This window comes from Poecile atricapillus, chromosome 7, assembly GCF_030490865.1.
Source record: "Poecile atricapillus isolate bPoeAtr1 chromosome 7, bPoeAtr1.hap1, whole genome shotgun sequence".
Taxonomy (NCBI): domain Eukaryota; kingdom Metazoa; phylum Chordata; class Aves; order Passeriformes; family Paridae; genus Poecile; species Poecile atricapillus.
In genome coordinates, this window is record NC_081255.1 from 26,717,406 (window position 1) to 26,731,567 (window position 14,162).

The window sequence follows — 14,162 nt, forward strand, 5'->3', positions numbered from 1 at the left end:
GAAATAAAATACAAGGAAAAATAGAGGAATCATTCCCACAACAATCCGTAGCTGAGCCTTCCTGAGCTTTGCCTGAAACCTTGGAGCACTTGGTCTGCCAATCCTTTGAACTACAGCTACACCAGAGTCAGAGGCCAGGGAGGGCAGCATTGCCCCTCCAGGCAGGGGTAGTTTCTAGTTCTGACCATTAAGAAAATAATGCTTTTCCTACCAAACAACCTGTTCAGAAAACATTAAAACCCTGTGTTCATTTGTAGGCATTCCTGCTGTTGGAGGAATTGCTGATGAGTGGGGAACAAGGCTGAACTTCCTTTTTTCACTTACCACCATCCCACTTGAACATCTGTAAAGCACCTCCAAATAAGAATGTTCCCTGCATGCCAGTCATAGCATTTTGTTCTGTTTTGCTTTAGTTTTCATAACAGTATTAGGTAGAGAGAGTGAATATCTGGGTTCAGAACTGGTTTGAGTTGGGCTCAGCTCACTGTTAGGTGTTACCTGCACCTGTTTCCAGTGTTTCCTGTTACCAGGAGCCCACACACAAGACAGTATTTTGTTCTTCTCTGAAAGTAATAGGCAAAGTCATTGCTAGGACCAGAGTGTAATCCTGATCCATAGCCATTCTGCTCATTTAATTTCAGCTATCTCTAAAGTGTTAACTGCTGAAAGAAGAAGCATGAAACCCTGCAATAGAGAGAGCTGATTAGAATTCAGCCCACTGTATCACCCGTAAATAGGAAATGAATACATGGCTGTGATTAATCGTCCATAAATGGCCATTGCCTGCTTCCTCTACTCCATACAAACACAGTCCAAGTATTTATTCAGCTCACCAAAGGAGTAACAAGAGCATTCCTATTTGTTAGGACCTGGGATTTAAGCAAGTACTTAAAGGGGAGCTCAGTTCTTGTGTGTCTGTAGATATGCACACACATCTGCTCTTCTGTCTCGTTTTCACTATCCATGATATAAATCAGAATTATTTTTTTTTAACAGGTGTACTTGCTTATAGATCAAAATACATTGAGATGCAAAATCACAGCAATATCAGTTTCAGTAAAGTAATTTTTATGATATTACAAACATCAGTCTCTAAGGATTGGCAATAATTGTACTATTAAAAAAAATGTTTTGGTTTATATGCGTTGCAGCTTGACCAAATCTGATACCAGGACACTGGAAAAATAAAAAAAAAATCATGTAATGCACAGAAACCTGACCTGTAGCTTGAAGCACTGGTGGGTAAAGCCTGTTTTTACCAGTCATGGATACAGTTCCATTAGAGCACCAGCTTGCCTGCTTGTGGTTCAGCTGAGCTCAGCAGAGCAGGGCTGCCTGCACCACTGCTCCCTGGCAAAACACAGAAATAGCTTTCCTTTGCTGGGATTTGCGGTCCAAGGGCTGCATCTGTGAACAGAGTGCTGCCCCCAGTGCCTTCATCCCCTGCTGTCACTGGCTGCTTGGTACACCAGGCGTTTCACTGGAAATACCATTTGCACAGGCATTGCAGTGGCAGTGCTGGTCTGGGAAAGGGGAGGTGACACTTGGGAGATTTGGTCCCTCTGCCCCCAGTTTCCTGAATGTCTTTAAGCAAATCCCTTGGCTTCTGAGTTCCCCAGTTCCCCAGCTGATCAATGGGGATTGTGAACTACAGCCCTCATTAAAGGCACTGCAGACCAAGGAGGGAAAAATGCTGCATGAGACCTAAATATTGATGTTGTTACCCTGCAAAATGGCTGCAAAATGGCCAGTAAAATTGTCAAAACCATGTATAAGGAACAGGGAACAGAATCACAGAATAGATGATGTTGGAAAAGGTCTTGAGATCACCTTATCCATCCCCTCTGCTCAGTCTGAGTTACTCACATGGGGTTGCCGATGGCTGTATCTGGCTAGGTTTTGAATAGCCTGCTCCAGTGTTTGACCACACTTAATAGTTAAAAATAATTTTCTTGTGTTCAGATAGAATTTGAATTTGTTTTTATTTCTGCCCTTTGCTTCTTGTGCAGCGTGTGGTCCCCACATCCCCCCTGAGGAACCAGTGAGGCCCAGACAAGGCCTGCATGTGACCAGATGTGATTTTGTCCAGTCACCTTTGAAATCCCAGTGTTCATTCTTCTTTTCCCCTCTTGATTTTCCTCAGCAGGCTACTTTTTCTTGGAGACTGCTACCAGCTTGTTGAACCATTGGGTTTAACAGCCTCACATCACCTGGAGATGCCCTGGCACCATCCAAGGGCTCCACACCTCCAGGAAGTCAGCAGAGATCGCCCAGCAGCAGGGAGCCTTTCCCAGGTGAGCCTGTTGTAAAACAGTGATTACCACTGCCACAAGGTTTCTCCTCCAGGAGGGAAAAAACTCTCTTGCCTTAAGATGTTATCATGCATAATTCAGGGAAGAAATCCATACTGCATTTAAAAGATTACATCTTATCATCCAGGGTACTTATTAGCTTGATGATTTAGAAGTAGATGGGGACAGAGCCTTTCCTGCTATTCTGCAGTAGCATCAGTGCCGTGTGCTGATGAGTGATGGCCTCGTGGCTTGGTCTGTGACTGAACAGCTTTTCTGATGCCAGAACTGGTCCAGGTGGGGTAGAGAAATTCCCAATTCATGGTGAACAACTCTGGCTCTGTTCATGCGTGGGTTTCGCCACACCACCATCCCTCTTCTTCCTGTTGGGTTTGGGTAAGTTTGTGTCGGGCAGTAACAAGGGGTTAGTGGTGTTTAGCTCCTCTGGTTAATGCCACCCAGGAACACACAGTACTCCCATCTTCCCAAGGGCAGGAGAGGATGCTTTGGGACAGCCAAGGGCAGGCATCTGGATACTGAAATGGTGAGGAGGTTGGAACAAAATTCAGGCAGATTTACCCTGGACAGCACTAGTTGTTCTGATGGCCCTTGGTGATTTCTAAATACGTGTTCCCCTTCCCAGAACATGCCCTCCTTTTGACCTGGCATGTCCCATGGTGCACACAGCCTCTCTCAGAACAGGGCTGGGTTTCCACCCTCATACTGTGCAGACTGTCACCATTTTCCTAAATCAAGAAAAACCTTTTTTTTTTTTTTTTTTTTTTTAAATCCAACCCACACATGGGCTGTTTTAAATCCAAATACTAATTTGAAAAGCATAGTGTAAGTTTTTTAAAAATGGAATTGCACTAGCAAATAAGTTCATTCAAATACCAGGTGGTCTAGATTGAACTTGGAGAGGGAGAACTTGGTTATGACCATTATTTTTGCACCATCATTCTGTCCCTATTATGCCTTGTGCCTCCCCTGCATCACGAGGCAGGACATAGCAAAACTGGCCATTCATGGCAAAACTACCAGGGTACCATCTTGGGACCTATCAGCAATATCTAAATAAAGTAGCTTTTTTTTTTTTTAGGTATTTTTTGTGTGGGGTTTTTTTTAGTTGTTTTTTTTTTTATTTTTTTTTTTTTTAGGTTTTTAGTTTTTGGGGCTTATTTTGGGCTACAGGCATGTAATAGGAGTGAAATTATGATGAAGTTGAGTGAGGATGCTTAGGAAATCTTGATTTTTTATTAAATATATCCTGGAAAAGCAAAATAAACCCCAAAAGGTGACACCTGAACTGATTGTAGCAAGTGGCATGGGGATTTCTAGGGTATTTCTTTGTGGCTTTCCACACAAACTCTCATCTCAGAGATTTCCTGATTATTTGTGGACTTAGAACTAAATGATAACCTGGGGACCCTGATGTTTAGAGCCATTTCAGGCAGAAACCCTAAGATGAAAGGCTTGGGAAGTTTGAGGATGGTGAATGACAGCTTGGTTGAAGAACGGGGTGTCCTGAACATGGAGTGTGAGTTAAAAGGAAGTATTTTGCAAAAATCCTTCTCCCGTTTCAAGAGTGAGAGGTATGAAATGTCTGCATTTAACAGTCATTATTAATTACTGTTTATTCTCTGCCAACACTGCCTTGGGAGCATCTGTGGTGATTTAGCCAAGCACCCATGGCCATCACTCAACTGGCTGCTCTGACTCAGCCATGGAGCCTCAATTCACTTCCCTCATAGATTCTGTGACCCACTTCTGTCCTGCTTCAGCTCACTTCATGTGCCTGAGTCTTGGGCCATCATGTGAGAAATGGGTGTTTCCTTACATGGGAAAAATGATATATAAAGCAACATTAGTATGAGGTAAAAATCATGGGGGTTTGGATGGCAGACATGAATCACAGAGATAAATATTCTTCACCTTATCCAAAATCTTGCAATATCTGATCCATAGAAGAGCTAAAAGTTGCAGTCAAGATTTCCAGGGTAAAGTCCTGGCTTTATTAAAAAAACCAAAATGCTTCTTCACCTAAAAAGACCAAGGGTTCAGCACCTCGAGGCTGAATCACAGCTCTGTGAGACCCATGTTCCCATGCCAAAAAAGGAGGAAGAGTGGGGACTCAATACTCCCATGCTGAAGAGCACTTCTATGCTCTAACCAGTTTCCTCAGCTAAACTTAAACTGTGCTTCTCCACCTTTTTTCCACCCTCTTCTTCCTACTTCTTAGTCAAGCCTCCTCAGACATCATGCGTGTTTTCCACTTGGTGACTCAGCATCAGCTGCTCAAACTCTTCGGGAGCGTGACAGGGCTGTGACCGACTGAGGGGGAAAAGAAATCTGCCTTAGGGGACACAGAAATGATTAAGTGTTAAGTACAACATGAATTTGCCAGAAAACAACATCCCCACCAAGAGCCCGCTGTCTCCCTGCAGGGCTGTGCTCAGCCTTCAGACTTGCGAACACCAGCGAGCTGATTTAGTGCTCATGGCAGCTCTGGAAGGGGCATCACACAACAAGGATAATGCTCAGGGCCTAAAATAATCACACCTCTAGAAATGTATTAATTCAGCCTTAAAATGGGCCCTAAATGCTATAGAAGAGTCCTCATCAATATTAGCAGTACATGCACGGAGCATCCCAAAAACTCCCTGCCTTTACCTGGCACCAAAGGGAAAAGAGTACAAATCCTCAGCATTTATTCAGGCTGCTTTGGTTGGAAGTATCAGGGGTAACAACCCTAAAAATGCAAAATGAACAGGAGACTCTTTATACCCAGGATAATTTTGTGTATGTAACAGGGAATCACAGTAGGATATCGACTCCCTTATGGCTGTGAGAAAGACTTCATCCCCAATGGCATAACCTGCTCAAGTACTCTTTCCTTCCAAACACTAGCTGGTAATAAAACCTTCCTTCAGATACACAAGGAAGTTTGTAGTGTAGTTTGAATTGTAGTGTTTGAAGTGTAGTGCAGTTTGAATTGGCTGGTTTCTGTTCCCACTGCTTCCAGACAGTAAATTTCAAGCCTTACTGGAAAAGCAGCATTTTCGTACTTCACAAATTTGGATTCTTTAAAAGATTTTTGATGATGAACTTTTTTGGTGAAAGACTTAATGAAAAAGAAAAATGTCTTTTACATCCATGCCCATCAGACTGATGCTCCAAGTCTCACCTGTGTTCTTTCCACAGGAGGATTCAAGCTCCTCCAGACACACTCTCAAGCATTTCATCCTTCCATGTGTGCTGGTCTGCCACGGAGAGGTGCATGAGATGCGAAATAAATCACACCTCCCCATACTGAGCAGCTGTGACAGCCCCTGACAGCCATGCTGCTGCAGTGCATCCATGTCAGCTGCTCTTGGATCCCTGCTCAGAGCCACCAAATGGGGAGGACCGTGAGTAATGAGAGGAGCTCCCCCGTGCCCAGGCAGAGCAGCAGGAGATGCTCTGACCTGTCCTGAAATCCCCTGTCGTGCCTGGAGCGCCCAGTCCATAGTGCACTCACCTCCAGAGAAGGGGCAGGGTGCTGGTGGGTCTCTCTGCTGCTCTGGCTGTGGTGTCCATGCCTGGAGGTGCTGTGGCTGCACTGGTAGGGCAGTGTGGGGCAGTGGCCAGGCTGTGCCCATCCTCTCCTGGAGAGGGTGTGCGCTGCCCCGGCCACAGCAGCTCCATCCATACACAGCTCCATGGAGCCCTGGGTTTGCAGGGAGCCAGGGTACTTGCTCTTTGCTGTTGAACTGTTGTTAATGATCACTGGATACTGATGCTAAAGCATAGGAAAAACCTCCATTAACTATGGCAAAGTGCTTTGAAATCTTTTCTCTGCACAAGGACAGAGAGACTTTAAGGGGATGGAAACTAGCTCCTTTACCAGCCATGCCAATTGTTTTCAGCAGCCTCCAGTGGAAAAAGAAACAGTGAGCTCTGTTCCCATCCAGCACCATTCCTCTGGCTGCTGAGGAACCCGGTTTAACTTATTTTTATGTGCAAAGAAAGAGGGAGGTAGACACGAACACACACACACAAATATACAGAGCACACACACATAAACACACATAATCTAGGAGGCAAAGAGAGAATCTGTACCTGCATTTGCGGTATCTTCCTGCACCAGGTAAGGAAAGCATCTTTTTCCTTTTAACTGTGTGCTGTACCTACATTGTTTCCTTGCAGTCTATCTTTAGGTTATAGCAGTTCACAAGGTTTTTTCAGCAGATGTGTTATTCAATTACTTCAGGGCTTTTCCATTTGTAATATTGCGAAGCAATGATAGCCAGCAGACTTCACCTGTCTTTTAGAGATAGCCAGCCTGGTAATTTTAACTCTGCCCATTTTATCCACACCAGTAAATCTCATAACATGGTTATAGAGAGATTCCAATTTTTGTAGAATCTTCTCCTGGGAATTCCTGTATACAATATTGCCATAGTCTGTAATGGACATAACCTGTGATTGGATTAATGTTTCCCTAGTGAAGAAGTCAAAGCATTTCATGTTCCTATAACTGGTTTGCAGCTCTGCAGTAAAGGTCTTTGGTGTGGCAGAGGGAATAATTGCAAACTCAGCCCCAATCAGAATATATAATCCCCTCACAGCGAGGGTCTAATTCGGTGCAGTTACACTGCCTGTGCAGGGGTTTGTAGTGGGATTTTCTTGTCAGGAGAGTAGAATGCATAGAAAACAAGTTAATTTCAGCACTTTAATATTCATCACCCAGCCCTGTATGAAGGGAGGCAAATACATTGCTACTGTTCCAAGGGAGCAGCTCCCCAGGCAGAGAATGTGAAGAGGCAGGGAGGGCTTTGCAATGGGCCACTGGTCTCCTCACAAGAAAAGCCCTCCACTTGTGTTCAGATAAACATGTGCCTTTTTTCTTAAGAGTAAATACCATTCTGTCCAAATAAAAGCCTAATTTTGGATCCATATTGGCTTCTGAACCTGTCAGAATCCCTGGTGTCACCTTACTTTGGTCCTGACACAAGTGACTAAATAAGGAATTACTGTTGGGAGTTCAACATGTATTACTTACACCTGAGACAGGGATCATCTCCAGGAAGAAGAGGTTCATGGAAGGCCAGGAGCAGGTTCTGAAGCAGGATCTGCCTGCTTAGGTGGAGGAGAACTTCAGCACTCACATGGAAGGAAAGGGAACTAGAGGCTGGGAACAAAAGGTCTCCTATTTTCAGCTCCCTTGCTAGTCTCCCCCAAAAACGGTATATATAAACCCTCAAGCAAACTAGCAGAGACCCCCTCAGTGAAGGAAGTGCTCAGGCTCCCATCCCCAGCTGGTCAGGGAGAGCTTTCAAGAAACACAGTTTATTGGAGAACCCTGAAAGCAGCTGTGGGTCTCAGAGGAAAGCACCATAAAGTCAGCTCTGCCTATGGGGTTCAGAGGAGATGTGATTGGCATCTCAGCATGGAAAAACTGGGTAGGGGCAACTGTGGCTCAGCCAGAAGGTGCCAGAAACAAACTGAAAGAGGAATGAAAAGGGAGGCAAGAGCAAAGAGTTTGAACATGACATTCTGGAACAAAGATGGGGAGGATGTGTTCCAGGACAGGCGTGCTGCCCAGCTGAAGAGCAAGGCAGATGCTCTTGGCAGATAACCTTGTGTTTGGATGTTACAGCTTTGCTAGGCAGGTGGAGAGGATGGGAAGAAGGTTAGCACCATGGGACTTGACAAATGGGATGTCATCATTCCCCATATGGGTAACTGTCTCCAATCTGTGCTCTCTGTGCCACTGAAAGGTTGGGATATCTCAGCAGAAATGCAGCATCTCTGGCTGAGATGAGCAATCTACTTTAGGTCTGTCCTAAGACCCACAGATTCCAGGCTGTGGGGCAGATACCTGTGCACAAGACAAGTAAGAGGTGGAGACAGTGATTTTCAGGAAAATCCAGTTATTAAATCTAAACTTAAAAGACTGACTTTTAGAAGTCTGACAGAGGGAGCCTCTGACAGCCGATAGCTGGGCAGCACAAGGGCTTCCCAGAATCATGGCTGAAGTGATCTGGGAGCCTGTGAGGAGGAAGAAATGGAAATGAAACAACACACTCGTTCCACAGCTGCTTTTATCACTTTATTCATATTTCTAGAGTAGGCTTTTTAGCAGCTAAGCAAATATTGAAACTCTCTCATTATATATATATATATGTATGCATATATAGAAACATCCAAAAATAAATAACAAGGAATTTTGCAAGAGTTTTTGCAATGAACATGGGAGAGAACATTTTAACTCCAGTAAACCAACTTTGAAAGTCTTCCACTAAAATCCTATAAAAACCAATGATAGTCATAAATTAGCACTAGATTAATTCAAAGGAGAACTTATCCCCTCTCTGTGTACCTTCTAATCCATATCTCCAAGAGGTCATTTTAATTATCACACTGTCACTGCTATTCATTACTCTGCTTTTGGAGACAGAGCCAGCACTGTGCCTTTTGGATGCCTTGGAATTCATCATATGAAGGCATTTTATTCTGCCCAAAAATGTACACAGTTTAACCCTCTCACCTTGAAATATGGACAGTAACAGGTTTGCTTGGTGTTTTAAATCATTTTTTCCTTCCAGTAGGATACCTCCTTGCTTTCAAGCAAGTTCCCTTTGTCAGAGAACAACTGAAGAAAGCTCAAGTAATGGGTGGCTAATGCACAGATGCACTCAGCTCAAGTTTTGGTAGATCTGAGTAGCTTGTCCTTCTTCAGAGGCATGCCAGAGCCAAGCTTTTGTCCTTATTCGTACCTGCTTATTCTTTCTGGCTGCAGTAATACAAACTGGATGGAAACCATGTGTCAGTAGCTGCTCATCCCACTGGGATGTGGGACCCAGCTCAGCCTTACTCTGTTCCTAGATCATGGCATTTCTGTCCTGGGAAAGAAGAGAGGGACAACCAACACATTTCTTTTACTAGAGGACAGTGTCTGGGGTTAGTACTTCTTCAGGGCCACCCCACACCAAGAGGAGCTCATTCAGTCATGTTTCATTCATCTTTTTCACCCTCAGTCTCATTCATCTTTTCCCTCTCTTTCCTACTGTGTCTTGGCACCTTCTCTCCCTCAAGCTACCATTCCAGCCCAGCTCCTGGCAGAAGACTGAAGAGAAGCTGCTTCCCAAAGCTTTTGATGGGTTGAGAAGCACTTCTGAGTGCATTCTCCCTTTCCATCTCCTGGGAGACGTTCAGACTCCACTCTGGACCACCCTTTTTTTGTCTCCAGTTTGAGAATGAAGCTCAGATGTTTCAGAGAGCTCCACATTTCAGGAGACAAGACTGCAGCATGCTGTCCGTGTCCTGGGGTGGTGCTGAGGTTTCACTTGGGGTTTCTTACACAACACTATTTGTTCACCCCTTTCAGCACCACTCCTCACTGCCTCAGTCATGCATCTGTTGGCAAGTCTGGTCTTTCTAGGCCCCAAGCAGCTTTTGATGGAGGACCACTGTCCCTGCCTGTTGGACAGGCCTTGCAGCAAGGGTCATGCTTGCAGCCCAACAGCCCCATTCCTCATATGACTCCTCTCCTCGAATGATCTGATAGAAGAATGGAAAGCCCAGCCATGCAGTGGATGATAAACTGCACACTGAGGAGCACCTGCCTGGCTCCCAGAAGCTATTTATCAGACTCTCTTAATGCAAGCTAACAGGACTAGCACATGCAGTAGGCATAAGGGCTTCTGAGCCTGACACTAAAAGGGGAGACATCACATGGTGCAGTAGAGGGCCCAGAACTCCCTCGTTAGCTCATTGTATGGATTACCCCTTTAAAGAGAGAGAAGGGGACTGGGGGAGGAAGGAGAGGCTTTCTCATTTTAGCAAATAGCTTTTCAGCCACCACAAATGATTTCTGCAAATCTATCAGTTCACTCTATTTTTTTCCCCCTCACCTACAGATAGAAAAAAAAAAAAAAAAATCCCTGAAATTGATTCACCATCTATAAATAAAAAAGAATCAATAGTAAAATTTCTAGCTAATTTCCCTCTCCCTCTTTGCTCCTTGGACTATTTGTTATCTTAGAAATGTTTGTCTGGGGAAAAAAAAAAAGAGAAACATCATTGATTCCTGACTGCGACGTGTTGCTCCGCATTGTCCTACAGCTCTCCTCTCCTCTCCTGTCCCCTCTCCTCAGCGTGTGGAGAGAGACGGGTCCTTCAGGTGCGCCTGGCTCCTCTTCCCGGGTTTCCCTCCAGCCTGGCTGTTCCCTGGGCCCCGCTGGGCAGGGCATTTATAGTGTGGCACGTTGTCCTTCCTGCCAAAGGAAGAGAGAGAAGACAGGTGGTATCAGACACTGCGGGGCTCCAGCAGCGGGTAAGCGTGTGCGGGGTGCACTCTGAGGAGGAGCCTCGTGTGAGGTCTCACAGCTTTGGAAGGCTTTGGCAGCTCGAGACAAATTAGAGGTGGTTAAAGACCAGCTGGTCCCATCCCTTTCTGGCCAGAGCAGGGTTAGTCCTTCCAGGAGGCTACAAGGGCTTTGTGGTAGCTCTGAGCTCTCCAAGAGAAGGGTCCCATTAGTTCTCTTTGGGTGAAGCACTCCCCACTGTTTTCTCCTACCAAGATTCCTGTGCACCTGAAATATTTCCCTTCATTTCTGCTCATGAACAGCTCTCCTCTCACTGTGAGTATTTCCTTCTGGGCATGCACCATTCAAAGGATGGCTGGGTTCACACATCTGCTCACAGCTGGATTGCCCCCACTGCCAGGTGTGTTCACAGCTGGCTCAGTCTTTGGGGACACACTCTGATTATGTGGCCAGGGAACACCCAGCAGGTGATACCAGAGCTTCCAGCATCCAGACCAGTTCCTGCAAAGAACCCACAAAGATGTGATACTGCTGTTTCACTGCCCTTAACTCCAATTATCTGACTCCAATTACCTAGCACTCATGCCAAATTCCAGTTGTCAGTAAAGTTTGGAGTTTCCAGTGCCCCTTTCAGGCTGCAGCCCCAGCAGAGCTGTGTGAGTTTTTTAACTGGCCTCCAAAGGAGTAGGGTTGTGATAAATACAAAGTACTTTTTGCAGTGATGCCCCAGGAGCTCACAGGGTAAGAACTGAGCTTTTCACAACTCAGCACCATAGAACCAGCTTCCCACAGCTTATCTGGTGGAAAGACTCGCTTTGTAACACTTCAGTTCCTGATAAGGAACTAAGTCTCACTACTTGTTTCCCAGACAAAACACTCTGTGTGTATATTTACAGTGTGTGTGATTTTCATTACTTTAAGGAAAAGTAAATCTCTATTTTCAGTTAATTCTTTAACATTTCTGTTCTATTTACGTATAGAGCCTTTTTGCTTCGAGGTTGTAATTAAAATCCTCCATCTCACAGCCCACCACTCTCACTGTCCCTCCTCCCTCTGGGTCCTGACACACTGGTCACAGAAAGATGGGCACAAGTGCCCAGACAGCCTCAGCCCTGGTCTGTCTGAGCAGAGCCAGGCCTGGGGAAACTGGGTCACAATTTATTGTGTCCAGAGGCTTCCTTGATGAGAGGCTGAACTGCAGAGAGTGTGGGTCCTACAGCACCATCCCTTGTTCAGGGAGGCTCAGCCAGCACCAGGCTGTCCCAGAGCAGGGACCTTCACTTCACAGCCCCTGCCAGCACTGGTGGCTCTCACTGGGACTGAAAAGCTGTCTCTGAGAGAAACACCAGGACCAGGAGCCAGAGGAACCATCTTTGGCTGTCCTAAAAGCATGCCTCTGGAATTCCAGTGGAGACTGGGGGGTCCCTCCACCCTCACCCCAGAGCAGCACCATCTCTGAGCAGCCATCACCATCCCCTGCAGATACATCTTCAGACAGCTTCTCCTTTGTACAAGCAGCAAACCCCAACTATCTATTCCCATCCCAAGGAAGGTAATCAAACTGTGCTGTCAGTGTTGCTCACACCAACCAAGGGGCTCCAGTGACCCTTCAGGCAGCTCTTGGCCCCCTCAGCCATGCCTTGCCAACTCTGTTCATTTTCCCTGCTGTGACAGGACACAAATAAGAAAGTCCTCCACTTGTGCCTGATACGCTCTTTGAGCTCTCAGTCTGCTCCCCCTTAGGTCAGTTATTTGTATTCCCCAGGGCAGCTGCTGACCCTGGGCAGGCTGGTGCTGTACCAAACCCTACTGAGACTCAAGCACTGAGAGGAGCTGTCTGTCACACATCCATGTCACACATCAGATGTGAACTGACCTGCCAAAGGCCACGCAGCAGACCTGGGGAGAACTGAAAAGAGCTGCTGAAACCCCAGTTTTATTGATCCCTGCACCCTGAGTCACCCCAAGGAATTGGGCTTCTCCGTAGTGACACAGAGGAACCTGCCTTCCTCACCACACAAGCCTGTGTTTTTCAGTGCCTCTGCTTTTATTTGCAAAAGGATGTTTTAATAAACTTTTTTTAAAAAATTGTAATAATGTAGTTGCTAATACCCAGGGCTTAGAGGGCTTTACCTCCACCAGCCCTCCCCTCCTCCCTGCTGTCACAGCTGCCACCAGTTCAACATTTACTGCATCTCTACACTTCAATCACCAACCTAAGGCAGAGTGGTATTTTGAAGAGATAAACGTTGAGACAAAAATAAATAAATGAGGACCCTGGGAGGGAGACCTGAAAGGCACAGTGAAGTGAGAACAAGCAGTTTCTCTGGTTCTGTGTATAATTACATTGACGTGTTCCTAGACATCACTGGAGACCCAAATGCAGCAGCAGCTGTGAACCAAATGGAGACTCATGAAAAACATCAGAAAACCAGCCAGGCAGCCCATCCCTTGCCCTGGGGCTGCATCAGCACTGCCCATGTCACTGCTGACAGCCTTCCTGCCCGCTCCCAGGGCACAGCCAGCACTGGATGGGCAGGCTGGGCTCATCTCCTGGCCAGGCTTCCATGCAGACCCCCATTTCTCTGCACCCACTCCAGTCACTGGAGCAGCACTGCTGAGTGTCACTGCCACGCTCCTCTGTGCAAGTGAGGGAAGCAATATAATGCAAAATATGCAAAGAGGATAAAAATGGGTCTTAAACTTCCTTTCTCCTGATTTGGTTAACATGGGAAAAGGAAACCCTGTCATGCCAACAGCACTTGCAGGTGAGATTTTTAGACACTGGCCTTTTTCAGCCGTCCACTGAACTGAAGCACCATGAGAATCAAACACTCGGTTCACATCAGGTACTTTTGACAAAGTGTTTTTCTTGGACATACAGCCAATTGACAGTCACAATCAAACCACAGCTCTGCTACATGTTCATTGCACAGACAACAGTTAATCTTGCAGCCATGCAAACTGTTTCTCAAATTGAAATCTCAGAGGCATAGCAATTACAATACCAAATTTATACCACATCTCTCACTCAACTAATTGTACATCCAAAAAATCACCACTTGAATAATCTGAATACATTCACCTTTAGAGCTAAAAAAGCCTCTGCTACATGCTTGATCTCAACACAATTTTGAGTTACAGAACCCCATGGGAAAAAAAATGCCAGCCTCTGATTTCAACAGGAAAATTGCTTCTATCTAAATACAGCAGATGCATAATTCACACTGAGGTCTAACAGCCTGATGTTCCCAGCAAAGCTCGGTTTTACTCTGCAGAATTAGGGACGCTGCTGTTGCTGCCTGTAGCTCTCCCAGCCCATCTACAGGAGGACAAGCCCTGTATGCACCTGCTCTGAATGTAGTGTACAAGTCCTCATCCAAAATAACTATACCCGGATTTCTAATTGTTAGCAAATCTTATGGGCCTTAAAATGAATTACCAGACTTAAAATCTGGCTGATGTTTTGGATGAGTTGAGGTATACAGAGCCACCAGTGGAGGCACATTTGTGCTGCTGTGGCATTTGGAGCTCTTTCACACACACATTTCTTGACTTCTGT

General features: G+C 45.7%; 1 protein-coding gene across 1 annotated transcript in view; it reads right to left on the reverse strand.

Moving 5' to 3' along the window:
• Positions 1-10,181: 10,181 nt before the first annotated feature.
• Positions 10,182-14,162, reverse strand: part of LOC131580845 (BEN domain-containing protein 5) — an 880,930-nt gene continuing 876,949 nt past the window's right edge. The window contains exon 13 of the mRNA XM_058842532.1: positions 10,182-10,549. Within this exon, the coding sequence (XP_058698515.1) occupies positions 10,426-10,549 (124 nt within the window). The 3' untranslated portion in view covers positions 10,182-10,425. The remainder of the gene's footprint in view (positions 10,550-14,162) is intronic.